The following is a 25,743-nucleotide window of genomic DNA, read 5'->3' as shown; positions in this document are numbered from 1 at the left end:
AAAACTTACACAACTACCTTTAACTATTTTTGGTAACTGGCATTACAGAAGCAAAATTAGTCATCGGATCTGAAATCCCTCATAAAGCAAGTAACGCTTACATTTAATTTACGACGGGCTCGTACGACGGCATTATCTATTGCCAATAAAACCCATCTCATATCTGTTCAGTTCTTATGGCCCGCCATCGTGCTCATCTTATCCTAGTGCGGGGAAACCCCACGACTCCATCACCGTGTCAATGTGCCGCGAACTTTCCAATGACAAGACCGAGAATACGCACCTAACATAATGGCTATAGTATATAGCTAATAAATATTTAAACTATTTACTCACCGCTTGCGAGAGAATATCAGTATGCACGTCACGGGTTTGAGATACATACGTATCTACATAGATACAAATGGACGGAGAGAGGGCTGCCATGGATTTCCGCAGCAAAGTTCGCAGAATGCTGATATGGATGGGGGGCAGTACACGAGTACGTGAGAAAGTACCGATCGATGAAGATCAATAACAAGTGCAGACATGGGTCAGGCATGTAAACAAAGCCGGGGTATAACCAGTGACTCGTCGACGAAAGCTCGCCAAGATCCAAGCTCCAAGATCCGAGATCAGCTGGGGATGCAGAGCGCGAGAGACCGGGACTTGAAGGAGCGTTTTTGCTTGATAACGAGTTTCCGATTCCAGTTTTATAAAGATGCGCGCTCAGCGCCAACCATTCAGTCTGGCTTTAACAACTCGCACAGCCACATCTCGTTTGCCTCCAAAAAATACTATATATATATATGCATATATACATATATATATAAAGTTCGTTCTGTGTTCGAGATTAACAAAAAAAAACTTACAAAATGTGGCGCTCGCTTTTGGCACTTTTGCTCGTGAGTGCGGTGAGCTGTGAATCGGATCTCTTTCGTGATGACCTGAGGACCCCGGAAACGATGGCCTACATCAAGGAACTGATGCAGCAGCGGCAGCAGATGCAACAGAAGGCGCAGCAGCACATTCAGGCGATACCGCCTGTGGCGCCCCTCCAATCGCCCGGCCTTGTGAACGGCCTTGGCAGCCAGAATGACCCTGCGTTGAATCGCATATCAGGCGCTACGGTGAAACAACCGCTTCCGGCTGCCTACTCCACCGGCTATGTGGATCTGGCCACCTCCGATCGGATTGCGAGCAGGGTGCTGAACTTTGCCAACATTCTGGGCCAGCACTTGGTCAACGGGAAAACCCAGATATACTCCCCCCTGAGCATTGTACACTCGCTGGCTCTGCTGCTCCTGGGCGCCAAGGGTCGCAGTTACGAGGAGTTGTCCTCGGTTTTCGATATTTCGGACACGTCCAGGCTGCACGAACAGTTCGGCCTGATGCTGCAGGATCTGCAACAGCCCACCAGGGAGGCAGTCTCCGCAGGACGACCGCTGACCAACTGGCGGGCGAGCAGCGCGATGAGATCCAATCGACGGGCCCAGCGACCCGGTGCTCATGAGGTGCACCTGGCCAATGGACTGTTCACACAGACCGGCTACTCACTCAACCCCGACTACAGGTGAGCCGAGCTGCGTATAATTATCCGGCTGCGAACTGGAACTATAGCGATATCTGGTTGGGAATGGGTGCTGGGAAATGCCAGGCGATTAGCGATCGCCTTGAGGTCTTACACTGTAAAAAACTGAAGGCCATACGGGCAGAAGTGGGCTCCTTTTCTGAATGACAAGTGAGGGAAACAGGTTCATTGTACCAGCAGAATGATCTCACCCATTATCATCAAGCATTTAGTGTCTCTTGAAGGTGGTGTTTCCAAAGGAAATATTTATTTTATTTTCGAAGAAGATGTACAAATCGAAATGATTAAGTTAAATTTAGCTACAACATGACAAATATAATTTTCTGTGTAGAAATGAGCGTATGAATCTTTAAAGCCCAAGCTTTCATTGAGAAATATATATGTATGTACATACGTATAACGTTTAGAATATAAATGTGAACCATTGACAAACAAATTTAGTAAGAACTTTTAAGTGGGATTGTTTTTATGTGGAGAACTTGAATAAAAATCACTTGACTTGTTATCAGCTAATCAAATATTAAATTAGGAACCTTAGGTCAAAATAAATGTTCAAATAGAAGATTCAATGAAATGCCAAAATTATTGCAATAAAAAGCACTGATAAGAATTGATTAACTTAAAATCAAAAAAAAAATTAAAAAAAATTATATTTCTGCGAAACATAACCAAGACATTTATTTATTCTTGAATTAGAGCTTATTGCAAATAAAAGCGGAAAAAAACTACTTTCCCAAGTTTTTATTTAGCTCACCAGATATTGCAATTCCAACCCATCCCCAGTCCCCAATAATATCGCTCCACTTTGCACAACGTTGTTGGCATACTAATAGCTGCGCCTTGTTTATTTATTACTCATGAGCTCCACTTTTGCGCAATTCCAGACGGGTGATCGCCGAGGTCTACGCCTCGGATCTGGAGGTTCAGGATTTCGAGGGCAGTCCGGCCACAGCACGATACAACATCAATGCCTGGGTGGCGAAGCACACAAAGAATCACATCGAGAACATCATCGCCAGCGATATTCCGCAGAGCACCAGGATGATTCTGGCCAACGCATTGTACTTCAAGGCATTCTGGGAAACGGACTTCATAGAGTCGGCCACGCGACCGGATAACTTCTATCCGAATGGCGAGGGAACGGAGCCGGTGATCAGGGTGCAGATGATGGCCACCGGGGGTGCGTATCCGTATCACGAGGATCACGAGCTGGGCTGCAAGATCATTGGACTGCCGTACAGGGGAAATCTGAGCACCATGTACATCATCCAGCCGTTTAAGTCCTCGGTGAGGGAGCTAATGGCACTGCAGAAACTTTTGACGGCGGATAAGATCGAGGACATGATCAGCAGAATGTACAGACGGGCCGCCTTGGTGGCATTCCCAAAGATGCATCTCACGGAGTCGGTGAACTTGAAGACAGTCATGCAGCGAATGGGCCTGGGCGGCATCTTTAGCACGGTGCAGAATGATCTCTCGCTGATCGCCACCAAGGAGGTCACGAGGACGAATGCGCTGGGCGGCAACAGCCTGCAGAATCTGGAGGCACAGCGCAGAGCCGGAACGGGTGGAGCACGCTCCGATCTGGTGGTGGATGACATTGTCCACAAAGTGGACTTCACCGTCAACGAGCAGGGCACGGAGGCGGCGGCGTCTTCGGTTACATACCTTAAGAAATCCGGTCCCGATGTCCTCTTCCGCGGAGACACTCCATTCATGGTAATTGTGCGCCACGATCCCACGAAACTGGTGCTCTTCTATGGCCTTATAAATGAGCCCCCGGCGGCTGCTTAGTTTCTAGGATCATAAGTTATTTAGCTTTAGCACCTAAGTTCGTTGACTTTATAGTTAGGAAACTAATAAATCATTCACAATGATGAAAAATAAATTAAAACGTAGATTATGAAAATGTTTATTGGTTTTTGTTACTGTCGAATGTTTTCACATTATCCGTACAGCAGGCAGATTAAACAATGTCCACAAGTAAGTATCTATCTATAAGTATCTATATATCATTTCAATTTTAAAAACAACCGCCAATCAACCGGTTGCGGTTAAAAGCTCTGTTAAATGGAGAAGCTGTTTATTAACGGGTAACATGCTTCGTTTAACGGAACAGCTGTTCATTTAGACGGCAGCTATCGGTTAAGCCGCATGTTATCGATATCTTCAATTATTTTGTATTCTTTTTTGCAAAAATAAGGTGTATACTTCACAATCAAAGCTTTAAATAAGTTTAAATTGATCCGAAATGATAGCCCTACCCGACACAGATAGCGAGGATGAGCTGCCACCCGGCTGGGAGGAGCGCGCCACCGATGACGGCACCGTTTGCTATGTGAAGTAAGTTAAGAGTCCAGTGGAGTCGTAAACAATGGCTGATAACTTTTAATTGCACCATTTAGCCAGCAGGGTAAAACATCACAGTGGACACACCCACGTACGGGTCGTTCCAAACGGATCACGGGCGAATTACCCCTGGGTTGGGAGAAGTACTACGATGAGCAAGGAAAGCGTTTCATGTTCCTCAACAAGGAGACGCAGCAACGAACGAATGTGGATCCCCGTTTGGCATTCGCCGTGGAGGAGCCGACACAGAATGTGGCCCAGGTGCGTCAGCGATTTGACTCCTGTTCGACCGCACTGCAGGTGCTGCACGGCAAGGATTTGCATGGACGCACCGCGCTGATTACGGGCGCCAATTGTGGCATTGGCTACGAGACCGCTCGTTCGCTGGCCCATCACGGCTGTGAGATCATCTTCGCCTGCCGGAACAGATCCTCCACAGAGGCTGCCATCGAAAGGATTGCCCAGGAGCGACCTGCAGCCCGTTCCCGCTGTCGATTCGCCGCTCTTGACTTGAGCTCCTTGCGTTCAGTTCAGCGATTTGTGGAAGAAATCAAGCAGAGCGTTAGGTCCGTAGCATAGCTTCCAATTTTCAATATTCTTTAATTGATGATTATATGTAAATTGCAGCCACATTGATTATCTCATTCTTAATGCTGGAGTATTCGCACTGCCGTACACGAAGACCGTGGATGGTCTGGAAACCACATTCCAGGTCTCGCACCTGTCGCATTTCTACCTCACATTGCAACTGGAGACACTGTTTGACTACAAAACACGGATCATTGTGCTGTCATCCGAGTCGCACAGGTAAGTGGGAATTTGAGCACTTTAGCAAGTAATTAGGGAGGGGGGAATAGTCTATGCCAGTTACGAAATAATTGATATATATTCTTATAGTGTAGATAAAAGGTGACAAACTATCCACTGGACTTAACTTTAACATTTCGTATGATCAATAGATCAATCTTAAAAATAAGTATCCAAAAGATAAGTAATAAAGGTTACATGGAAAATACAAATCAACTGATTTATTTTTCCCACTATCAAAAAGGGAATTCAAAAGTTATTTTTAATTCGATCTTGTTGTTTCTTGTATTGATTTTACTATCAGTCACTGTTTCAATAGAAAATCGTCTCTAATAACATATGTACATAGAAACTTCAATACATATATATTAATGTAAATAATCTAATTTTTTAAACCTCTTTTCTTAAATCTGGCTTATTCCTTTATTAATTAATTTTCTCAATGCCAGCACTGTTAATCTCGTTTTAATAATTAGTACTTTTTTGTTTTGTTTTTGGCCGGCAAGCAGTTGTCATTATTGCAACCTGTTTGTGTGCCAAATGATTATTATCAAAATCACACGGGGATTTTAATTGAAACTGAATTGGGTGCATGTCACATCTAAAAATATATATTTTCGAATCTATACCAATACATATTTATGTACTTCTTTTTATTTATACTAGTTGTTTTAACTATCTCAATTACTTTATATTATTATATATAATGTAGTTAATTACAGTAGCTATTTCGCATTCGACACCCTCAGTTTCAAGTGTGTGTCTGGCATTTCGTGTTGCCTTCTTTTAGTTTTGCAAGTTGATTGCACTTTTATGATTCCGCATAGTGGACTTTGCACCCGGCGGTTTCTTTTTTTTCGCACTTTGGGGCCAAACTATTCATAGACCAGACCAGAAATGAATGCATTTCGCCTCAACCATGCCGTCTAGTGTAATGTTTTCCAAAATGTTTGCCTCAGATTTGTTTGCGTAAGATGTTTTCAGCTTGATCCGATTTCAAGGCGAAACGTAATTGAACTCAGCTTGGAATATAAATATGAGTACATATTATTCTTAGGCCTCGTTTACATATTGTGCTGCGCACTCAGAGGCAAACAAAGAGGCACATAAATATAAACAAATACGACGCAGCTGGGTTTTTGTATTATCAAAACCATAAGCAGTGCGTACAATTGAGCAATATGATCGAACTCACGTGCAGCTGTAAGCACAGTGGAATAGAGAGCTCTGAAAATATGATTGTGATCTTTCTTTAAATATATCTATGAGATAAATTAGGCAGCTTAAGTGAAATGAAGAAAGTATCTTTGCTTTTCTACAACACATGCAGAGTACTTTCAATGTTAGATGAACTTTGAATGTTCAAAACTAGCATGCATTTAATAGATACAATGCATAATTTTCCTAATCTGCGCTAACTCGCTTAATTAGATTGATTCACTTGTGCCCGCTCGAATGACCCACTGTGCATGCTGTCAAAGACCAAATAAATCACTGGGTGAGCGAATCTCGTGAAGAAGCACAACACCAAATCCAACTGAACTGGATGTTTGTACATATGTACATGGAGGTGGTTTTGTATCTGCTGCGTTCGTTGCTGTGCTCACGTACAACATTTTTTGGCTTCGCGGAGCATACATGACTATCTGCGAGTACTCCAATGTGGCGCACGAGACTTTTGTTGCACGTTCGCCCGGGCGAGAAAAAGATATGAATGGTGGTATGGAAGTTCGACTGGTTATCACACTCAAACATTAAAGATTACTTACAATTAGTTATTCTTACATCAGCGCACAAAAATTGGGTTATTCATTAATGCACAGAGATAAAATATCTTTGTGATAGAAACAAAAGAATAATATACCTATTTAAGATTTCTCTTTTTACAATAAGATCTTTTTGCGTGGGAAAAGTTGTCCAGACATTGAACAATTATTAACAATTAAAGCAACAAGTTATTGTTTTAAAATTAAATGCCCTTAAGCTGCAATTTATATGTCTGTAGAACTTAATTAATTTACTCAAATAAGCATATAAAAACAGTTAAAAAGAACACTTTTTTGCTTACCTACCACAACAAGATATATAAAAATAAAGAAAAAATTGAACGCCAACGGGTTTCATTTGTCATGGATGCCATGGATACCCACACTTATAAATAACACTGAATTTGCATACATTTTGCGACGTTATATTTACATCGCTCCCAAGCCGAGCGCAGATATTCAACAAAATGAAAACAAATCCAAAGTCCAAAATGTGCGCGCAGATATGTGTTTGTGTATAGAAATGTTTTCATGTTGCGCATTCGTGGATTCGCAGGAAGTGTGCGACTTGCGCATGCGCTACTCCCGAAGATTCCAGGGGCTTCCCCCGAAAACTAGAGATATAGACAGACATAGAAAGATACATAGATAGATATCAGTTCGCCAGAGAGTTCACTATGCATATCCGAGGGTCCTTGTTCGATTGTGGGGCTTTGTTCCGCCGGCGGCCCCACTTGTTGACTCACGCCATTGTTCGTGGGGAGCCTTTGTGCGCCCTGCACTGCGCTGATTCTGCATCTCATTAATAAAGAGCGCTTAAAGCCGGCTATGCCAGCCGGCAATGGCAATCAAGACTCGTTTCGCGATTGTCGGCCGGCGGGGCCAAAGTCCAGTCGGTTCAGTCGGACGAGGAATGTTCATGTGGGTCTCATGTACCGACAAAGAAATGCGTCGCAAATAACCTTAGTTACTTACTTGCTAACTTGCAGATTTGCCAACCTGCCCGTGGAGAATCTGGCAGTGCATCATCTTTCTCCGGCGCCGGAGAAATACTGGAGCATGATGGCCTACAACAATGCCAAGCTGTGCAATGTCTTGTTCGCCCAGGAGCTCGCCCAGGTGAGTCCTCATCAAATTCAACTCAAATTGGGTCAATTGAATTCCACTTGCCAAACCTTTTCTTATTGCAGCGTTGGAAGCAGCGAGGCATTTCTGTTTTCAGCCTGCATCCGGGCAATATGGTGTCCAGCGATCTGTCACGAAACTATTGGTTCTACCGCCTGCTCTTTGCCATAGTGCGTCCCTTTACCAAGTCGCTGGTGAGTTTGGCCAAGAGGAGAACTCTGTGTTTTCCCTAAACTTTCACTAATTGCTTTCTGTGCCCCATATGGCAGCAACAAGCGGCTGCCACGAGTATCTACTGTGCGACGGCCAACGAGCTGACCGGGTTGTCCGGACTGTACTTCAACAATTGCTTCTTCTGCGAGCCCAGCAAGTTGTCCAAAAGTGCTGCACTGCAGCAGCAGCTGTGGAAGCTGAGCGAGAACCTGATTGCCGAGCTTGTGGAGCAGGAGCAACATTAGGATACTTTTTTGTAAATATATTTATGCATTATGCTATAAATGATTCCATTAGGTAAAAATATAAAGTTGTGTTTCTTGAATTATTTTATAATTTCTGCCCAATAAGTGCAACGCAAATAAACTTTTGTACGTTAAGAATATCATGTATGTATTTTCTTTTTACACTAAACAAGTATACATTTGTCTTAATAGTTAGCATTTAAATAACAGTCTAAGTACTAGTTAAGGAACTCTTCTTTGGGCACTAGAAGTCGGAGACGCGTCCCTTGCGCTCCCAGTCGCCGTAGCGCGTGGGCTCCGGCCCGGCGGGTCCTCCAATCTCGCCCGTATACGGATTGGTTTGGTTGGGCCAGGGCTTGAGGGGCTCCTTCTCCTGGTAGGGATGGCGCGAGAACTCGTCCAGCTTGCCCAGCGGCGTCTTGGCGCGCAGCTTCTTCTGGAAGGCCATTAGCTTCTCGGTGCGCGTCTTTGGCTCCTTGATCTCGACCACCATGTCGCCACCGCCGGCGGTTGCCCGCCAAGCGCTGCTCGTCGATAGGTAGCTCACTGTCAATGGGAAATGAAAGGATCGTTAGCATCGCCACTCCAGCACAGTGGGCACTCGCTAAGGCGCACAAGCACACACACACACACACACACACCTTGCTTGCCCATTTGGGGCAGGACTCGCGCCGTTTGTCTGGTCACGGATTGCATTTTGTTTTTATTTCCTTTATCGGTTATGCAAGATGCCGGCAAATCTTCGTTTTGCTCGCTTCTTAGTCGCAATTACAATATGTTTATTCAAGAGTTTCACTTCCGGTTGGGAGCTAATGTCACTTGCTTGTTTGGTGCGTTTCTGAATTGCAATCTGAAGCTGCGATTTGCTTTTATAGCCCGCGTTGCGTTTCAGTTTCTTTATTTATTGTGCCATATGTTGGGGTGGCACTGAAAATGTACTAAATTTAGCCATAAAATACGCATAGCGGAGACACGCACCAGGGTGTATAACTCTGCTAACTATAGCTACACACAATCTGGCAACGCTGGCTTTTGAATTTAAATCCGTAATTGTAAAATGAAGCTACGAAAAATATTGTAACTTAAAACGTATTTAAAATGCATCCAATCATTTACTCAAGATATTTAACAGTTAGTTTTATTTATTTTTACTACGCTTTAATAGTGTAGTAATATCAGACTTCTTAAGAACTATTGAAAGTTTGTTCATCAGTTAGTTACGCATAATAATCAAAATCAAAAATGTTCAAACCATTTCTTAATATATTATCTACTGGCATTATGGAACCAACATATAATTGATCGCGCCTAGCTGGAGTTTGTAATGTTCTGTAAGCTTTTCATCGTGTTGTCATATTAAAGGCATGTAAATCTGATTAGAGGCATCGATCGGTGGAATCAAACGAGCTCACCCTTTTCGTATTTATATCAAAGGTTAGTTGCACGGCTGTAAGGTCGCCCAGTCGCCCTCTCCTTATCGCAAAGTGCCATCGGCAATTGAGAGCAGGCGATTAGGAATTGGGTTCCGAACATTATCTTGGCTTATCAGCCAAATAAGGTAAGAAGCCGAAATCGTAAGGGGCTACTGAAAATATTATTACTTGTAATGCGAGTGCGTTCGGTTCAGAAATCCCTACTATTTTACACACTCACAGTATCGTTAAATGGGTAACCCCAGTTTCAGAAGCCGACGAACCCAGGCATTATAATAAAACTTTGCGCGACTTAAGCACTTTAAACTCGAGGCATACTGCGAAAAATACTTTGAGCATATAGAACATTAATGTAACACTTAAATAAACATCATATAACATCATAAGATTAACTATTATCATGTCTAAGTGTTTGCTAAACATATTTTTTTTTTTGCAAAAGTATCAGTTTCAGTGATCACTTTCTTTCAGTGCCATAATTAACATTTTCCGAAGTTCTGTATCATTTTATTCCGACATTTATGTTTATTTTTCAGGCCGTTCTATATAGCAGTCTTGTTGGATTGAAAACATTTTCCTACCGACAGTTCAGTTCAGTTGTTATCAAGTCGCCACTCGAAGTGGTTGGATCGCATAGCCCCAAGAATTACAGATACTGGAGTAGTCAATCCAATCCGTCCACTCAACTAGTCAGGTCGCGTGGAGTATTGAATTGTACACAAATAGTGCCACACTTTCCTTAGACTCGATTCCAACCGGAATGTTTGCAACTTGAGTTGCATTATCAGAGGTGCCAGAGATAACCTCCACCCTGCTGCGTGGACTTGGACTCGGATCAGATCGGATCAGATTGGATTGGATCAGACATCATAAGGAAGTGGGAGGAATCAGACAGTCTGCACATTTAGCAGCCAGACGTAACAACTCGAGCAAAGACCCCATCATTCAAGTGAGTTTTTAAAGCGAAAAGAATTAAAAAACTTCATTAGATCATTTATAAGGTGGGAAATATATAATCGTTATTAAAGTTGAGAGCGTGAAAATTCTAAAAATAAGTAAAACATTCATTTAAGTTAGTCCTATGATTCACAGAGAAAGCATCAAAAGATTATAACCGTTTTAAAAGTATTTTAAATACGTATTAAAAGGAGTGAATAAACTCATTTATTTAGGGTGAATAACATAAGTAGAAACTAAAGTACTATAATGTACAAATCATTAACAATTGAGAGTTATTTAGTTACTTTCTTAACAATTTATCCTGTCGCATTCATTCATTATTATATGTAATTAGTTTCATAACAAATATTTATCAGTTTTGAATGCGAGTACATCGTAAATCTAATAATTATCCCTACTCCAAAGAGACGAAATGCAACAAAGTTATATGTAAATTGGTCGGTTGACTTGCCTTTGTGGCGATTAATTTTAGTTAATTGAAAACGAGTTGTAACTAAGTAAGAGTAACTAAGCAACAAAACCGTTTCCCCATTTCAGACCATTTCCCACCAAGACATAATACATTCATAGAAAGATAAAATATCATGATCGGAAAACAGCGGATATGGCAGACCAGCGTGGTGGGTCTACTTTTGGCCAGCTTCAGTCTGTTCTCTGTGCTCTATATGGAGCAGATCGAACGCCGGATGCTCGAGTGGTTCATGGTGCTGCGGCCAGGAACAATGATCAGCAGCCTGTGGCAGTCACCGGCCATGGACATAAACGTGGATCTGTACATATTCAACTGGACGAACTCGGAGAAGTTCAGTGATCCCACAGTGAAGCCCCGGTTCGAGGAGCTCGGTCCCTATCGCTTCACCGAGCGGATGCAGAAGGTCAATGTGGAGTGGCACGATGAGAACTCCACGGTGTCCTATCGGCGTCGCAGTCGCTTCGATTTCGATCCGAAACTCAGTGCCGGACGTCCCTCGGATCCCATTGTGGCGCCCAACCTGCTCATCGTGGGCCTGTACCAGAAGATGGTCATGTGGAGTCCCATGCTGCGTTCCCTCATGCTCTTGGCCCTGAATATCTACGGCAAGGAGCAGGCCATGATTCGGCCAGCCAGCGATTGGATGTTCGACGGCTTCGACACGCCGATGATCAAGATGAGCAAAATGGTGCCACCAAGTCTCGTACCGGAGATGAAGTTTCCCTATGAGAAGATCGGCTATGCGTATCCAGTGAGTTAGGAGAGGATATGTTCTTAATAATTCCACAATTAAAATACTTAATTTTTGCAGCGCAATGGCAGCATGGAAATCTACGGGCATCACAATGTCTACACGGGACGGGATGAGTTCCAAAAACTGGGACAAATAGCCAGGTGGCGATACAACAATGTCACCGAGGCCAGTCCCAGGTGCAAGTTGAAGGGCAGTGCCGGGGAGTTCCACCCAATACCGCTGGTGAAGGGCAGACCCATCTCCTACTTCTTGCCGGATCTGTGCCGCGAGCTGCAGGTGGACTACTCCGGCACCACAATCTTCGAGGGCATCGAAGCTTTCGTTTACAGAGGCAGTGCGCGCAACATGGCAAATGGTAAGTACTGGATAATCAGCTGTTAAATTGCAAGTTTATCTATTAACCCCTATTCCATTCCAGGTACTGATAACCCGGATAACAGTTGCTATTGCCAGGATAACTGCCAGGAGGTGAGATCCGGTCTTCTCAACATATCCTCCTGTTGGTATGGAACGCCTGTCTTTGCTTCCTATCCGCACTTCTATAAAGCCGATCCCTACTACGGAGAGCAGGTGGAGGGCATGAAGCCCGACAAGGATCGACACGAGATGGTCATTATGTTGGAGCCCAAAACCGGAATGGTGCTGGAGATCAAGGCGCGCATTATGGCCAACTTGCTGGTGGAGCCCAAAACTCATTTGTAAGTGTGGGGCCTATTGAAATCGGTTACAGCATAGGAAACTCCAGAATATAAATATTTGCAGAATCTACCGCACGGCGAGAAGAACATTCTTCCCGTTGATCTGGGCGGATTACAATGTCCGCATCACGGATGATCTTCTGGGCTACGTGAAGCTAATGCCGATCCTTGAGTTTGTGGGCAAGATCTGTGGCATCCTGGGCGTGGTCTTGGGTGTGCTGATGGTATTCTGGTATCCCCACCAAATGATCTGGCAGAAGAGCCTGATGCACAAGATCGAGATCAGTTCCATCGAGACGAATAGGTCGTTGGAGCCCGTGAAGAATAATGATGTGGAGGACTCGCCGCTGCTCAAAGGATTGAAATATACAGGGGCCAAAGATGCGGCGGGAAATGGAAATTAAGAATTTAAGCTTACTAAGTGCCATATGTTTAAGTTTGCAAGGTTTTTCTTGCCTAGTCTACAGTTTAAACCAATAAATGGTAAATGGTGTTCAAAAGCTGAAATGAATCGAATTTAAAGATTGCGCACATATGTACACATGTACATACATACGCTTGAACGGTTTTTTCTACCGCTGACTGGGATTGTCCGTTGACTTTTCTTATCACTCTGAATCATACAGTTAAATAAGTCCCCAAGCAAAAAGAAACCCACTGATTAATAAATAGACGCATACGCATGTTGTTTGAAAACTGTACAAATCGCATAATATTAACACTAAACTGAAAACAACCGATGCACTTGTAAATACTTAACCGATTCAGACCCGTTTCAAGAAAATGCTTACACCACAAAAACAAAAAAGAACCGGTTTGGCGGGCCAAGAATAAGAGACTTAAAGAGAGCCAAGAGAGCTGTATATGTACACACATGTGTATGTGTATGTTTGCTCATTTGCGACGCTGTCTGATTATACCGTACAATTGGCGATGTCCATGGGCTTGGGGTTGGTTAAACACATTATTCTTGTGCATAAACTTTTATTATATATATAATTAACAAAAAAAAAACAGTTTCAACTGTATATAATTTTAATTTATATTTTTCGCCGACGTCAGCGGAGTTTTTCGGCTGTCGAGCAATGGTAACACTGGCAACGCTGGTAAAAAGGGCATTCCACAGTCACTGTAGGCGGGAGACTGCTTTTCGCCTTAACGAAGAATAGATAATTGTTGCTGGTGGCTCTTTGGAAAATACTTATTCAGTCGCAGGCGCAGCGCCGCTCTGACACGTTCGCTCTTGATCGCGCGCGTTATTTCGAGATCAACTATTAACGGTGCGTCGCCGCCTCCTGAAACCCTGCGAGTGGAAGTGAGACGGCCAATGGCAAGAAATAGACGCGTGCTGTGGAAGCAAAAACAACACAAAAGCAGTGTAGAAACGATCACAGCCTTTTATTTAAACAATATTTATACTGTCGCGTCGCTGCAATTGAAATTGATTTCAATTTAAAAGTATTTGAAGAAAAATTAGACACGTGCCGTGAGCACTTCACAAGTGGAAAAAGTGTTAGAAAAGCAAATAAACAACGTCAACTGCAAGAAAATGTAAGAAAAAATATGAAAAACAAGGAATGTCAGTGGAGATAGAGAGAAAGAGCGCGCGAGAGAGTTCAACTTTTTTGATTTCTTCAGTAGATAATTTTTTTTTTTAAGCAAACACAAAAAGAGCCAAATAATAGTTATTAACTTCCTCTGGATAAGAAGTTAACATGCCGAAATTGTGACGCATTGCGATGAATTCGCAAAACGAGTGAATAAAATCGTATGAAAAGTGTAGCCGCGCAACGAATTATGTTCATACATATGTACATACATACATATGTATATTTTGTTGGCACATTGCACTGTGTTGCTGGTTATTTTTAGGCTAAAAGAGCAAATAAGGCAAGCATGATGAGCAAACACATAGAAAACATTGTCAACAGGTTGCGGAAGTGACGCTCAAGGTTCAAGGATAAACCGAGTGTTAATATTTCATGTTCGCTAGTGTGGAAAATCGCAATTGTGCGAAATTCGCGTGATTGATGTATGAACAAATGATTAGGCGGTATGTGAGCTTCATAATCTGGTGTAGTAAACCACAAAACAATCAGAGCGCAAGAGCGGGCGTTGGTGGGGGGTGGGCGTGGCATGTGGGGTGGCTTTGTTGTAGATAAAGAAGCAAAAAAGCACACAACAAAAACGGGTTTTACTCCTAACCTCGCTACGTGTGCATTAGTAAAAAGAAATAAGTCATCGGCCGCAGTACGTGTGTGCCACAATATATATAAAAATACCTAAATGAATGTATATTTAAAAATCGTTGAATTATCAACAGTTATGGCCGTAGCTAAGGCCAAAAGCGCCTCAGCCAGCGGTTGCTAGCCAGCCCCAAGAAGTGTAAACAATATTGACTATAGCGCCCCCACATCCCGCCCTTGCGCACTGCGATTTTGATGGTTGTGTCAGGGTATGGAATACGGAGTATGAAACGTGTTTTCGATCCAGTCCCACACTCGCGAATCAAAACAAATAATACTCGCTGAAATGTGCCGATGCAGTGAATCACGGACTTTCCAACCTTTAAACATTGCTAAAAAATATTAAAGTTCCGAGTCAGCAAACGGAAAATAATACTCGGAGTCTTTGGTGCTAAAAAGTTTCGGAGTCAGCAAACCGAAAATAACTCAATTCAATGGGAGTAGTACAGTGATATATGTATGTATGTGTCATATCTTTTTTAGAGTCAGAAATCGCCATTAGAAATACAAAACAAATAGTCTCAGTGAAATCTTATCAGCTACGTAGGATTTAGTGGGTGTAAATTGCATTTTGTAGCTAAAATCACTAGGGAAATTGATGTTTTAGTACTGACCTAAGTATACTAACCACACCGTTTGCCTAACAGGGCCATGCTAGACTTAACATTTCAACGGTTCTATGCTAACGGTAGCAAGTGTGCCAAAAAAGACATATTAGTGACTAAGCGTTGATAATCAGTGTTCTATATATGTATGTATGGTACAAAAACAGTACTGTCTGAGTATAGATTCCGTGGAATGATAACTCAAACTTCATGGTCTGCTGGCACCTGACGTAATTCCTGTATTGAGAAGAGTATTATATTTATTAAAGTCAGCCCTTCTGACCGGTTTACCTAAAACAACCCTCAAAAAACCACAATTGATACATATGTGAACATTTAAGCAATTATTTCGTTAATGTACAGTCTGTAATTTTGAATGTAATTTTTATTAGTAAACTGTAACTGTATCAAAAAAAAAGTACCCTTAAAAAGGATTTGCTTAACAAAAATTGATATTTTGTGCTTAGCTTGCAGTTAGTTATGCATGTACATACATATGTACATACAAATGCTTGTACTTGTAGGTATTCATTTTAGTACATATGTCATACATACGTAAGTATGTACATATTAAGTTTGCGGTTTGGCCAGTGCCAAGTAAAAACTTTATTACAATTAGACACAAAATGTGTATAATTACGCCGCAGTTAAACTATGTGATCGCCACTTATGCGTCGCCACTCTCGCCTCTCTCTCCCTCTCTCTCTGGTTCTCTTCACAATTCTCTTTCTCCGCCGGATTTCCCGTTCCTCAGGAAATCGAATTCGGCTAGCTAGCCTGCTGGGCCCCCCGAAAGTTTGCGTGCGATAAGACGGACTGTACAGTGGTCTCTCCGCCAGCGATAAGCCCGCATTTCTATTTCTCGCTCACTTACTCTCTGCCTTTCTCTCCGTAGACGCCAATAACGGGAACGCAGTCGATGCGAGGGTTCCACGCTCAGTGCGCAACAAGAGATCGATCGAGGAAGACGCCCTGCAAGCAAAGAACATCAATTTACAGCACCGCCACCAAGACCCAGGCGCAGCTCCACCAAGATGACATCACGGACGCGCCACTGTGCCCGACTGGGCATCGTTCTCCTTGGGATCTGTTGCATCGCCAGCGGGGTTTACCTCTTCCGCAACTGGATCGATATGTTTACGCGCATGCGCGGCCAGGTTGGTACTCCACTAGATTTTCATACATATGTATTTATTAGTAGCAATACTTGCAATCGATTCGATCATATCTTATCGACATTGATTGCCTTGGATTCTCAGACCTTTGGGTTAAGTTTCGCAAGCCGGCAAATTGGCAATGTGTGCAGAGGTCAACTGGGAGACTCATTTGCATACCACTTGGATTGGGAGGCAACAATTTTTTCCATTGATTTAAAGCAAACGAACACAAAGACAGACACTGAAAATTGAGTGTGTGCAGGTGTTCGAGTAATTCCAAATCACCCCAAGCCAATAGATAAGATAAGGACTAACAACAGGCGCAATGATCCCTTATAGAGTACATTTTGTAAAGCTATTGTTGGGTGGGTAAAAAACTTGCATATGTAAGATCATAAAAATTTGCATGTGCCTTTAATTAGCATGTTAATGCTATAGTTGGTGTTTTTTTTTCTGTATGTAGAGTGCTTAGTCATGGCAGTTAAAATCTCATTGCGAAGCGTTCTCCTTAATCGTTGTGATCGTTAAATGGCAATGAACGAATAGCGAGGAACCTTGTTGAAATGAGCATTTAATCTTGCACAAATTTTTTAGAATGATACTCCTCATGTTAGGTTTTAAATTAAGGCGAATTTTGTAATTTTTTTTTTTTCATTCTCCAAATAATCATCAATCAAATTGATAATATTTTGGTTAGCCAGGTGTTTTTTTTGACTCATGAAAGTTTCGATCGTGAATCCTGTTGGCGATGGGTACTAAATATAGTAAGTGATTAATTGGCTTTATCAAAAAAGAAAAGGGCACACCTGTCAATGTGAATCACGGGTTTCAATGCGGGGTCAATAATCCAACATCAAAATGTGTTCCCCTTTAATGTTTTTTTGGCTCTGGGTCGGCGGAAATACCATCCGAAGTGTTGGAGTTGCGGCCGCGAAATTGCAATGGGTTTCTCGCTATCTTATCTTGGACAAAACCTGAAAAATAACCCATTTTGCGATAGCCATGTTCGATTAGACAACGCTCTTCAGTTCCAATACCTACATATATGGCAAAAAATCGCTCATAAACGGCTATAACCATCCAGAACCGGCATGTGCATGTAACCGCACTTTTGCACGTCCGATGACCCTGACCGAACACCTGTGCTCCACTTCGATACGCAATCCGGCAGACATGTGTAATCCATTAGGATTTTACAGGGCTTATGGCGAACATGGTCGAAACTGCTTAGAACCTAATTCAAACCTTTGCCATTTTATCAGTTTAGTCATTTCCTGTAGCTCAGTCGCAGTTCCAATTATATAGATTATAAGGCCCTGGGCCATACAAAATGGTGGCCAGTGGTCTGCGATCTAGACGATCGTTATTATGTCTATCGTTCTGGCTTACAATGATTGATGGCTGATAAGAGCAATCCACCAAACCCATGTAATCGCACCATAGCACCTGCAATTTCGCGGAGATAGAGCCCTACAATGTAGCGAGAAAGTGCATTTCAAGCGTCACTCTATCACTATTAGTTTTATGCAAAATAGTGCCTATGTACATGGCACTTTCAATATGCACAATACTATGAGTACATTGTGCACATTGCGCGTCAATTATGGAAGCTCCAATAGGTACCAATTGCACAGATCATTCGTGAACTTTGATCGGTTCACCCATATGCACATTGGTCGCATACTCGATGCGCCATTTTTCATCAACGAATTCGATGTTTAATTGCTGCGCCAATTTAGCAACCAGTTATCCTCAATTATAGCCAGCTTATTATGTAAATCGATTATCATTGTATTTATTGATCATTGTATATTTCAATAACAACTTTTCATTATAATAGGAAATGGCCCTGAGCCCCAATTCACGATCCTTCGAGGGCTGGAAGGTGTCGCCGTTGCCTTTGGACTTCGATATCTATCTATTTAACTGGACGAATCCAGAGGACTTCTATGTGGGCTCGAGTAAGAAGCCCCACTTTGAGCAACTGGGCCCCTATCGGTTTCGAGAGAAACCCGACAAGGTGGACATCGAATGGCACAATCATAACGCCTCCGTATCATTTCGCAAAAAGTCCTGGTTCTACTTTGATGCTGCCGGCAGCAATGGAAGTTTATGGGATAAAGTGACTACGGTCAACAGCGTAGCGCACGTAAGTTCCCAGAATCTCTCAATTTCAATGAATTCTATTTACATCTTAATTATTTTTAAACAGTCTGCTGCTAGACGTGCGGCCGACAATTACTTTGCCAGAGGTGCCATTAACTTGGCCAATAAATTGTATGGACAGAGAGTGACCACTACGAGAACCGTTGATGAAATGCTTTTCACGGGCTACGAGCATCCATTCATAAGCGTGGGCAAGCTGTTCAGCCCTCAGGATGTTCCCTTTAAACGTGTAGGCTACCATTACCCACGAAATGGCAGTTCCGAGTTCGATGGTGGTATCAACATGTTCACAGGAGCCGATGATATAGCGAAAATGGGTCAGATTCATACGTGGAATAATTTGACGCATACTGGAGCCTTTGAGGGCACCTGCGGGCAGGTGCACGGCTCGATGGGCGAATTCTTTCCGCCCAACCTTGGCACCAAAGACACCGTCTACATGTACATGCCCAAGATGTGCCGTGCTATACCACTGGACTACGTGGAAACTGTGACCGTGCACGGCGTGACCGCCTACAAATTCAGTGGCACCCGGCACGCTGTGGACAATGGCACTCTGTATCCGGATACCAGTTGCTATTGCGTCAATGGAAAGTGTATGCCCAGCGGGGTCATCAATATCGGACCCTGCTCCATGAACGCATCCGTCTACATGTCCTTCCCACACTTCTACATGGCGGATCCAAGCTATCTGGAGGCCATCGAGGGTTTGCGACCAGAACGCGAGAAGCACGAGTTCTTCATGACCCTGGAGCCCAATGCGGGCGTGCCAATGGACGTGGGTGGTGGCTTTCAGGCCAACTACTACATGGAGCCAATTCCGGGTATTTCGTAAGTATCTTGACCTTTACATAAGCCCTTTCTTTACATGAACTAAAATTTTCATTTTCCTTCAGCTTGTATGAGAATGTCCCGACGGTCATGATACCCATGATGTGGTGCGAGGAGCGCGTACGCGTGTCAGAGGAAATTGCCGCAGACATTGCGCTTGTTCCGCTAATTGTCCTGCTGGGACAGATCGTAACCGGCATACTCTTGGCGGGCGGTCTCATATGCACCTGCTGGTACCCGACGCGACAAGTGACGCACTTCTGTCACAGCGATCCAAAGGCAAAGGCCAGTGTCCTGCGTCCACTGAACGCATTTGGTGTAAATTCGACGGCAGCCACAGCGCCGGTGTCCCAACTATTCCGGAACAACATTAGTTCATCGGGCAACGAGCGTGTGGGAGTGCGCCTGCTAGACTATAATCGCGATTCTGGCATAAGACAGGAGAATGGTACCATGGAAAGCATGCACAGGGAGCGTCTGATCAGCGAGGCCTCGCCCGATGTTGTAGTTAGATAATACATGCGTTGGCATCAAACCATTCTGACGGTGCCGCCAACGATCATCTGCCTAAGACTCATTTACGTCGCCGTAGCTTAAAATAGCTTAGAACAACGTGATGAAACCATTCTGCCTTAGCCAGGCTCTAAGAGGCTGGACCCAGTTGCTCATCGAGGATGTCGTTCCAATTCACGTCACATTACCACCACATTACCAACCACGCACGCGCCAATCGCATAAGGAGTTCCCTCAACACATCTGCACGCTTTGCGGACAGCGAGAGAGATTTATAAGATTATTTATTTTAGTGCCAAATAACAGCAGAAAACGCAAGCAAAAAGTCATTAACTATTGTAGTAGGATAAACTAAATTGTATATAGAGCGACTCGCGTAGAGCGCCCCATTACTCATTTTCCTTAATTCTTGAAGTTAAAACTGCGCATGCCCAAAGTATTTATATTTATATTATAATTCATAACTTTTGTATAGCGATATTTAAGGTTTTCATCCAGATTGATCTGAAGTTATAAAGAAATAATATTGAACAGAGAACATAGGTAGCGAGAATTGTTGCTCATTTACATAGGTAGGCCGAAAAACTAAAAATTTAAAGTTGTTGTTTTAAGTCTTGTACAAATAACGCTAGCACTGCAAAGATAACGCATATCCTATGTACAAATGTCGATCAGTGTAAGATCTAAATGCCTAGATTATAAAGCACAGCTGTGAACCCCGGAAATATTTCCAAAAATTCCTTAAGATAAATGAATAGAAAAAATGATTAAAATCAAGTGATCAACGAGGGACTTTCTGAAAATGGCAGTAGTTACTAAAATTACGTATGGAGACCCTGAAAAAGAAATTTTCAAACATATCTTCATATAATTTTGAATTGAAAATCCAATCCATTTATACATTTGTTACTATTAAACTTTTTATTTGTCTTTGCCTTGAAAAACATATTCCCCTAAATAAGTTTCTTTAAATCCACACAATACACTTGAATAATTAAATGTGTTTTAAAATTCATCTTTTTTATATAAGATGACGCGTCATCCAAGGCGATTTCCAATAATTCCACCTAAACGAAAATAAAACTGTCAACACATAAAAGTATAAGTTTTAATGGTGTTTTCTGGAAGTTGTATAAAAATTGCTCTGATTACCGTACTTATATTATTTACGTATATTATAACTGCTGCATCCAGCTAGACAGCGCCCAAAAACAAAGGCTCACGAAACTGAAGCCAAACAGGGATTTGAAGGTGCTGGCTCCGTTGCCGGGATTGTCCAGGTTCAATTGTGAGGCCAGCTCCTCCTGCACATCCAGATAGACTCTGTCCAACCCGAAGCTGAAGATCAGCTTTCGCAACTTATCCACATCCACATAGTCACCGGCAGACGACCAGATGGTCAGGGTGCTCTCGTTTGTCTCATTTACCGCGGCCACCAGTCGATGCAGTTGCTCCTCGCTATTGGCGGCAATGCCAGCGCGCACGGGAAAGGTTATGGCCTGGCCAGTGGATAGGACATTGTTCCCGCTCAGCGTTTCCAGCATGTCATCGCACTGCTGCTGCGTGTACTCGCCATCCCGGAAGTCGGCTCCCCAGTTAGTTGTCCAGCCGATGGAGAGCACTGCCTGTTTGTAGCGCATACAGCCGGCGAAAAATCGGTCCGCATCAACGGGCACGGTCCTATTCTGTTCCACGGGACCACTTAGAATATCGGCGTTTATCCACACAGGATACGTGGTAGGCTGAAACACAGAGGTATTGTTATTGTTGGCTCCGATATCCTGGATTCGATGACCAAACCTACGTTCGGAATATTCACATCCAGAATGTCCAGGGAACCCTCGAACACCTCGATCGACTTGAAGTCGAGCTTAACACCCTTTTTTTGGTCCTCATGATCCCGGTTGAAATTAATGATCTGGTAGAGAAAATCCGCCAGCGTAAGATCAGAGACATTGGCCGGCGGATGGGCCATTATGGGCATGTCCTCGCCATCGCCATTCAGTTTGCCCAGCACAATGTCCGCTTCGATGAAGTCAATGCCACCTTTGGCAGGGAAATGATACCATTGATAATTTGGTTACACACGCATATTTGGCCAATGATCTTACTGGTTTCGGTTAGGACCTCGTCCAGCAATTGCTGGCTGTTGACGGCATGGGCCCAGGTAATGGCAGTGAGATTTGTGCCCCATACCTTCATCATATCCGACTGTTGGAGGAATATATATTCGATCTGGGAATCGTCTGGCGCTCTCTGCTCGGCCACCACTTGGTACTGATAATTGCTGGCGTTCAGTGCAGACCCATTGATTTTGGCCACGAGCACTGCGAGTGGACGAGAAATAGACGGCATTAATATTCCATAATTGGACAATGGGACGCACAGAGGGCATAATATGGCAGATACGCGTAGATAAGCCCATTTGCCTTCCTAACCACCCTACCAGCGAGAATTGATACGCTAACACAGGCGATCCAATCCAATGTGAGTTTGTTTACTTCGCAATGGGCATGTATGTGTGCGCGAATGGACTTTTATTAACTCCCTTTGTTATGCGATTTTTATGGAATGCAAAGCGCGTTGTGCCCTTCTTCCACTTTCGCCGAATGCTGCAATGCAACTGCACATCAATAATTCTCTTCAATCTGTCAGCGGTGCAATGGCGCAAGCGCAGAGAGCAGAAGTGAAGTGAGAACGGCGAGAAATGTGGTTAACTTCAAGAGACCGACGCTCATATACCCTCGCTCTCAGAGTTTATATTACAACTTATTGTCAAAAAACAACAAAGTTTGCTATTTTACGTTTTACCCCCTTTTTTACGATTGTGTAAATGTATTATCAAGTAATATTTCCCAACACACTCGTCAGATTAAATGTTTTAATTGAGTACTAGAGCATCGACTATCACATACCTGTTAGTTTTTTAAAAAGTATGTCAAAACTAAACTAGATCATAATGTTTACAAGCGATATTAAAAAATTTAAAAAATTATAATAATTTTGAAAAATGCAAAAATCCGAATTACCAAATAGTAGCGTTGTAAGCAGAAAGCTAAGCCTTGAGTCCATTTTTCTATAGGTTTAAGTGCACTTGATCAAGAACTTGGGACCGCCACGGTTAGAAACGAACTAAATGGCAATTTTTAAGTTTTGCTTATCGATAGCATTTGCTGATTTGATTAAACTTTGATTAAGCATTGTAAATTGGTCGTGACAATCTATCCGCATATCCCAAAATCTAATCTTTTAAGTGGTCACGTTATTCGCTGAGCTCGCGGGAAACCTTTTCTTAAATATGCTAAATAAACTAGTTGGTACATTAATAAGAATAAAAAATTTTTTTTGGGAAATTATTACCATTCATTCATCTTGTAAAATCATATATTTCATTAAATAAGATATAGCTACTGGTGTCTTAAGAATTTGATTTACATTGATTTGCTTATTAAAAGATAAAATGTTATTTAAATAAGTTTAAACCGCGGCCTCTGTAAGAAAAGCGTTGCATTTTAACATTTCTGTTAAAGGAGCAACAGCAACAGAAGAGAAAACTTAAGAGAGCGGTGCAAAGAGAGTGACCATGCGGCGGTAAGCAAGAAATGCGGCCAATACGCGAGAGCACAAATTTCAACGTAACGGGCGCCAGAAGAACTGGCCACACTACACCACCGACACTCAGTTTTCGTTCGAAAATTTAACGGCTCTCGAACCGTTCGGACGTGTCGCTCTCGGTGCGCGTGTGTGTGAGTGGCGAATATAAATATCGGGGAAAAAGCTCGCACGTGCGACGCTTGCGAAAAAAAAAATTGGAAATATATGTATATATATATTGCGAAGAGAGGGGCCCAGCCAGGCTGAATGCAAATAAATATTCAATAACGAGTGCAAAAATAATTTGCAAGCGCAAAAAAGATTTATAAATAGTGCAACAACAACTGCGGCAGCAACAGCAACGATAATAGCAACAACAACAGCGACACAATAAAAGAATTTGTCAGGCGGCGTTTGTTTTTGTTCACCCTCTCTCTTTCTCTCTCGCCCATCGTCTGTGTCGTGCTTTCCGCTCCGTCTCTGTCTGCCGGCCTTCGTCGCGTGTGTGCGTGTGTCCCCGTGTGCGTGCGTGCTTGTGTGTGTGTGTGTGCGTCCGTCGTCTGTGTAGCGCAAAGATAAAAAAGTTCAGAAATTGAGATATACGAAATGAAATACAAAAATTCAACTTAAGAAATTGCGCCGAAGGGGAATTAATTTATGGCGAAAATTTAATAAGTGCAGGGCAGAGGAATTGGAATAGTAGGAAAAGTGCGCACAAGTTTTACACGGCCGACAAAAGCCGGCCCGATTATATATATTTCCTTCTAAAAATACGACTGAAATAATATCGAAATATTCGAAACACGCGACAAAATTGTGAAAGTACGAGAAATTGGAATCCTGTGTGGCGGTGCGAGTGTGCGAGCTGATTTTGCCGTCGGCAAAATGCAAATGCAACAAAATTAGTTAAACTAGCTGACAAAACCAAACAGAAACCAATCAACGAATGTGCCAAATTGTTAAGTGAAGTGCAAGTAAACAAATCGAAACTTTAAAGTAATCAATATTATGGATCCCAATCGTCGTAATCCTATCACTAAATAAAGAGTTGTAAAGAATATAGATAAACAGCGCAATTTTTGTTAAAAGTCGAAAAGGGTCACAATCGGGAATATGGTGAAAATGGATTACTAGTAGTATCCACATCTGGTTATTTGAAGTATTGCCCAAAAATGACCGAATACGTGACGCCCATGATTAGCACCGTCTTGAAGAAATACCAGACGAGTGCCACCAAATCGCTCCAGGGACCAGGACACGCCCTCACCACCGCCGGTGTCCTCGACATAGTCACCAATGGCAGGAGCGAGAGTCCTGGCCTCAATGGCAAGTGCCAAGCATCTCCGCCAGTTGTTGCGCTGATCAAAAAGGAAATACTCAGTTCGCCGGAGCCGCAGGATCTGCATCATCACGAATGCTCGACGAGGGGCACGCCGCCACAGATATATTCGCCAGCCACGCCCCCCCGTGAACTATCTCAGCCGATTTTATCGGTAGCGGATGCGGGATGCGGGGAGTTGTACGAGACGAAACTGGAGGGCAAGACCATTGGATGCTTCTCCGTGGGCGGCGAGATGAGACTGTGCCTGCCACAGTTCCTCAACAACGTTCTCAACGACTTCTCGCTGGAGCAGATCAACAGGATCTTCGATGAGCTGGGCATCTACTGCTCGCAGTGCACGCACGATCAGCTGGTGGAGTTCAAGGCCGCCAAGATCCTGCCATCCGATGTCAAGGCCAGTGGCCTGATCACCCGTACCGATGCGGAGCGACTCTGTGCCGCCCTGCTCCATCGCTCCGACCGGAATAGCTATGTGCCCATCGAGAGTTTGGCCAAGGGTGCACTCAGCTTCCACGTGTATCACAAGTGCTTTGGCAAATGCGAGGGCATCTGCACGCCGGACATGTACTCCTACCAGAAACCGACCTGCATCAAGTGCCTGGAGTGCGACGGCTGGTTCTCGCCACAGAAATTCGTGGGTCATGTGCATCGCAAGTTCGAGAATCACACCTGCCACTGGGGCTTCGATTCGCGCAACTGGCACGACTATCTTCATGTGGCGCTCGATGTGGAAAATCGCGAGAAGTACCAGATCATCCTCGATCAATTGAAGGAGGTGGAGCTCAAGGAGATGCACAAGGCGCAGCGCGAATTGGAGCACAAGAAAAGAAAGGTGCGTTGGGTTTAATATAAGAGGATTTTAAATTGAATTCTATAAAAACAGTTACTAGTTACTAT

General features: G+C 43.3%; 7 protein-coding genes across 9 annotated transcripts in view; 5 read left to right on the top strand and 2 right to left on the bottom strand.

Moving 5' to 3' along the window:
- Positions 1 to 723: 723 nt before the first annotated feature.
- LOC117150285 (serine protease inhibitor 28Dc) lies at positions 724 to 3,479 on the top strand. The gene is made up of 2 exons (XM_033317103.1): positions 724 to 1,552; positions 2,455 to 3,479. The coding sequence occupies exons 1-2, from the start codon at positions 855 to 857 to the stop codon at positions 3,362 to 3,364; spliced, it is 1,608 nt and encodes a 535-aa protein (XP_033172994.1). The 5' UTR covers positions 724 to 854; the 3' UTR covers positions 3,365 to 3,479.
- Positions 3,480 to 3,821: 342 nt separating this feature from the next.
- Positions 3,822 to 8,213, top strand: LOC117148360 (WW domain-containing oxidoreductase). The gene is made up of 6 exons (XM_033315720.1): positions 3,822 to 3,913; positions 3,976 to 4,485; positions 4,547 to 4,726; positions 7,482 to 7,611; positions 7,683 to 7,811; positions 7,887 to 8,213. The coding sequence occupies exons 1-6, from the start codon at positions 3,822 to 3,824 to the stop codon at positions 8,073 to 8,075; spliced, it is 1,230 nt and encodes a 409-aa protein (XP_033171611.1). The 3' UTR covers positions 8,076 to 8,213.
- Positions 8,198 to 8,941, bottom strand: LOC117148370 (succinate dehydrogenase assembly factor 4, mitochondrial). The gene is made up of 2 exons (XM_033315729.1): positions 8,717 to 8,941; positions 8,198 to 8,621 (listed from the first exon to the last, which is right to left on the bottom strand). The coding sequence occupies exons 1-2, from the start codon at positions 8,769 to 8,771 to the stop codon at positions 8,320 to 8,322; spliced, it is 357 nt and encodes a 118-aa protein (XP_033171620.1). The 5' UTR covers positions 8,772 to 8,941; the 3' UTR covers positions 8,198 to 8,319.
- A 1,153-nt stretch (positions 8,942 to 10,094) lies between these two features.
- LOC117150668 (protein peste) lies at positions 10,095 to 12,899 on the top strand. Of its 2 annotated transcripts, XM_033317666.1 has the most exons (5): positions 10,095 to 10,457; positions 11,006 to 11,691; positions 11,752 to 12,049; positions 12,113 to 12,392; positions 12,457 to 12,796. In XM_033317666.1, the coding sequence occupies exons 2-5, from the start codon at positions 11,053 to 11,055 to the stop codon at positions 12,794 to 12,796; spliced, it is 1,557 nt and encodes a 518-aa protein (XP_033173557.1). In that variant the 5' UTR covers positions 10,095 to 10,457; positions 11,006 to 11,052. The 2 variants fall into 2 exon arrangements, with proteins under 2 accessions (XP_033173557.1, XP_033173558.1); XM_033317667.1 differs by lacking the exon at positions 10,095 to 10,457 and having other exon boundaries at positions 11,053 to 11,691; positions 12,457 to 12,899.
- A 693-nt stretch (positions 12,900 to 13,592) lies between these two features.
- Positions 13,593 to 21,009, top strand: LOC117139680 (protein peste). 2 transcript variants are annotated; one of them, XM_033302166.1, is made up of 5 exons: positions 13,593 to 13,943; positions 16,139 to 16,400; positions 18,241 to 18,549; positions 18,613 to 19,397; positions 19,463 to 19,913. In XM_033302166.1, exons 2-5 carry the CDS (start codon positions 16,278 to 16,280, stop codon positions 19,911 to 19,913), a joined length of 1,668 nt encoding a protein of 555 aa, XP_033158057.1. In that variant the 5' UTR covers positions 13,593 to 13,943; positions 16,139 to 16,277. The 2 variants fall into 2 exon arrangements, with proteins under 2 accessions (XP_033158057.1, XP_033158065.1); XM_033302174.1 differs by lacking the exon at positions 13,593 to 13,943 and having other exon boundaries at positions 16,278 to 16,400; positions 19,463 to 21,009.
- LOC117139689 (protein FAM151B) lies at positions 21,005 to 22,447 on the bottom strand. The gene is made up of 4 exons (XM_033302190.1): positions 22,357 to 22,447; positions 22,022 to 22,237; positions 21,715 to 21,956; positions 21,005 to 21,652 (listed from the first exon to the last, which is right to left on the bottom strand). The coding sequence occupies exons 2-4, from the start codon at positions 22,113 to 22,115 to the stop codon at positions 21,086 to 21,088; spliced, it is 903 nt and encodes a 300-aa protein (XP_033158081.1). The 5' UTR covers positions 22,116 to 22,237; positions 22,357 to 22,447; the 3' UTR covers positions 21,005 to 21,085.
- Positions 22,448 to 23,610: 1,163 nt separating this feature from the next.
- Positions 23,611 to 25,743, top strand: part of LOC117150687 (protein split ends) — an 82,394-nt gene continuing 80,261 nt past the window's right edge. The window contains exon 1 of the mRNA XM_033317733.1: positions 23,611 to 25,678. Coding sequence (XP_033173624.1) covers positions 24,677 to 25,678 — 1,002 coding nt within the window. The 5' untranslated portion in view covers positions 23,611 to 24,676. The remainder of the gene's footprint in view (positions 25,679 to 25,743) is intronic.

This window comes from Drosophila mauritiana, chromosome 2L (assembly GCF_004382145.1).
Source record: "Drosophila mauritiana strain mau12 chromosome 2L, ASM438214v1, whole genome shotgun sequence".
Classification (NCBI taxonomy): domain Eukaryota; kingdom Metazoa; phylum Arthropoda; class Insecta; order Diptera; family Drosophilidae; genus Drosophila; species Drosophila mauritiana.
Note: the sequence above shows the minus strand (reverse complement) of the source record. Positions and strands in the feature narration are given on the sequence as shown.

Coding starts and splice junctions, on each gene's coding strand:
- LOC117148370 (XM_033315729.1), bottom strand. CDS start 8,771: ATGCAATCCGTGACCAGACAAACGGCGCGAGTCCTGCCCCAAATGGGC. Junction 8,622..8,716: donor GCCCCAAATGGGCAAGCAAG/GTGTGTGTGTGT, acceptor TCCCATTGACAG/TGAGCTACCTATCGACGAGC.
- LOC117139680 (XM_033302174.1), top strand. CDS start 16,278: ATGACATCACGGACGCGCCACTGTGCCCGACTGGGCATCGTTCTCCTT. Junction 16,401..18,240: donor TTACGCGCATGCGCGGCCAG/GTTGGTACTCCA, acceptor TCATTATAATAG/GAAATGGCCCTGAGCCCCAA. Junction 19,398..19,462: donor GAGCCAATTCCGGGTATTTC/GTAAGTATCTTG, acceptor ATTTTCCTTCAG/CTTGTATGAGAATGTCCCGA.
- LOC117139689 (XM_033302190.1), bottom strand. CDS start 22,115: ATGATGAAGGTATGGGGCACAAATCTCACTGCCATTACCTGGGCCCAT. Junction 21,957..22,021: donor CGAGGTCCTAACCGAAACCA/GTAAGATCATTG, acceptor TCCCTGCCAAAG/GTGGCATTGACTTCATCGAA. Junction 21,653..21,714: donor TGGATGTGAATATTCCGAAC/GTAGGTTTGGTC, acceptor TCTGTGTTTCAG/CCTACCACGTATCCTGTGTG.
- LOC117150668 (XM_033317667.1), top strand. CDS start 11,053: ATGATCGGAAAACAGCGGATATGGCAGACCAGCGTGGTGGGTCTACTT. Junction 11,692..11,751: donor AGATCGGCTATGCGTATCCA/GTGAGTTAGGAG, acceptor TAATTTTTGCAG/CGCAATGGCAGCATGGAAAT. Junction 12,393..12,456: donor GTGGAGCCCAAAACTCATTT/GTAAGTGTGGGG, acceptor AAATATTTGCAG/AATCTACCGCACGGCGAGAA.
- LOC117150285 (XM_033317103.1), top strand. CDS start 855: ATGTGGCGCTCGCTTTTGGCACTTTTGCTCGTGAGTGCGGTGAGCTGT. Junction 1,553..2,454: donor TCACTCAACCCCGACTACAG/GTGAGCCGAGCT, acceptor GCGCAATTCCAG/ACGGGTGATCGCCGAGGTCT.
- LOC117148360 (XM_033315720.1), top strand. CDS start 3,822: ATGATAGCCCTACCCGACACAGATAGCGAGGATGAGCTGCCACCCGGC. Junction 4,486..4,546: donor GAAATCAAGCAGAGCGTTAG/GTCCGTAGCATA, acceptor TGTAAATTGCAG/CCACATTGATTATCTCATTC. Junction 7,612..7,682: donor TCGCCCAGGAGCTCGCCCAG/GTGAGTCCTCAT, acceptor TTCTTATTGCAG/CGTTGGAAGCAGCGAGGCAT.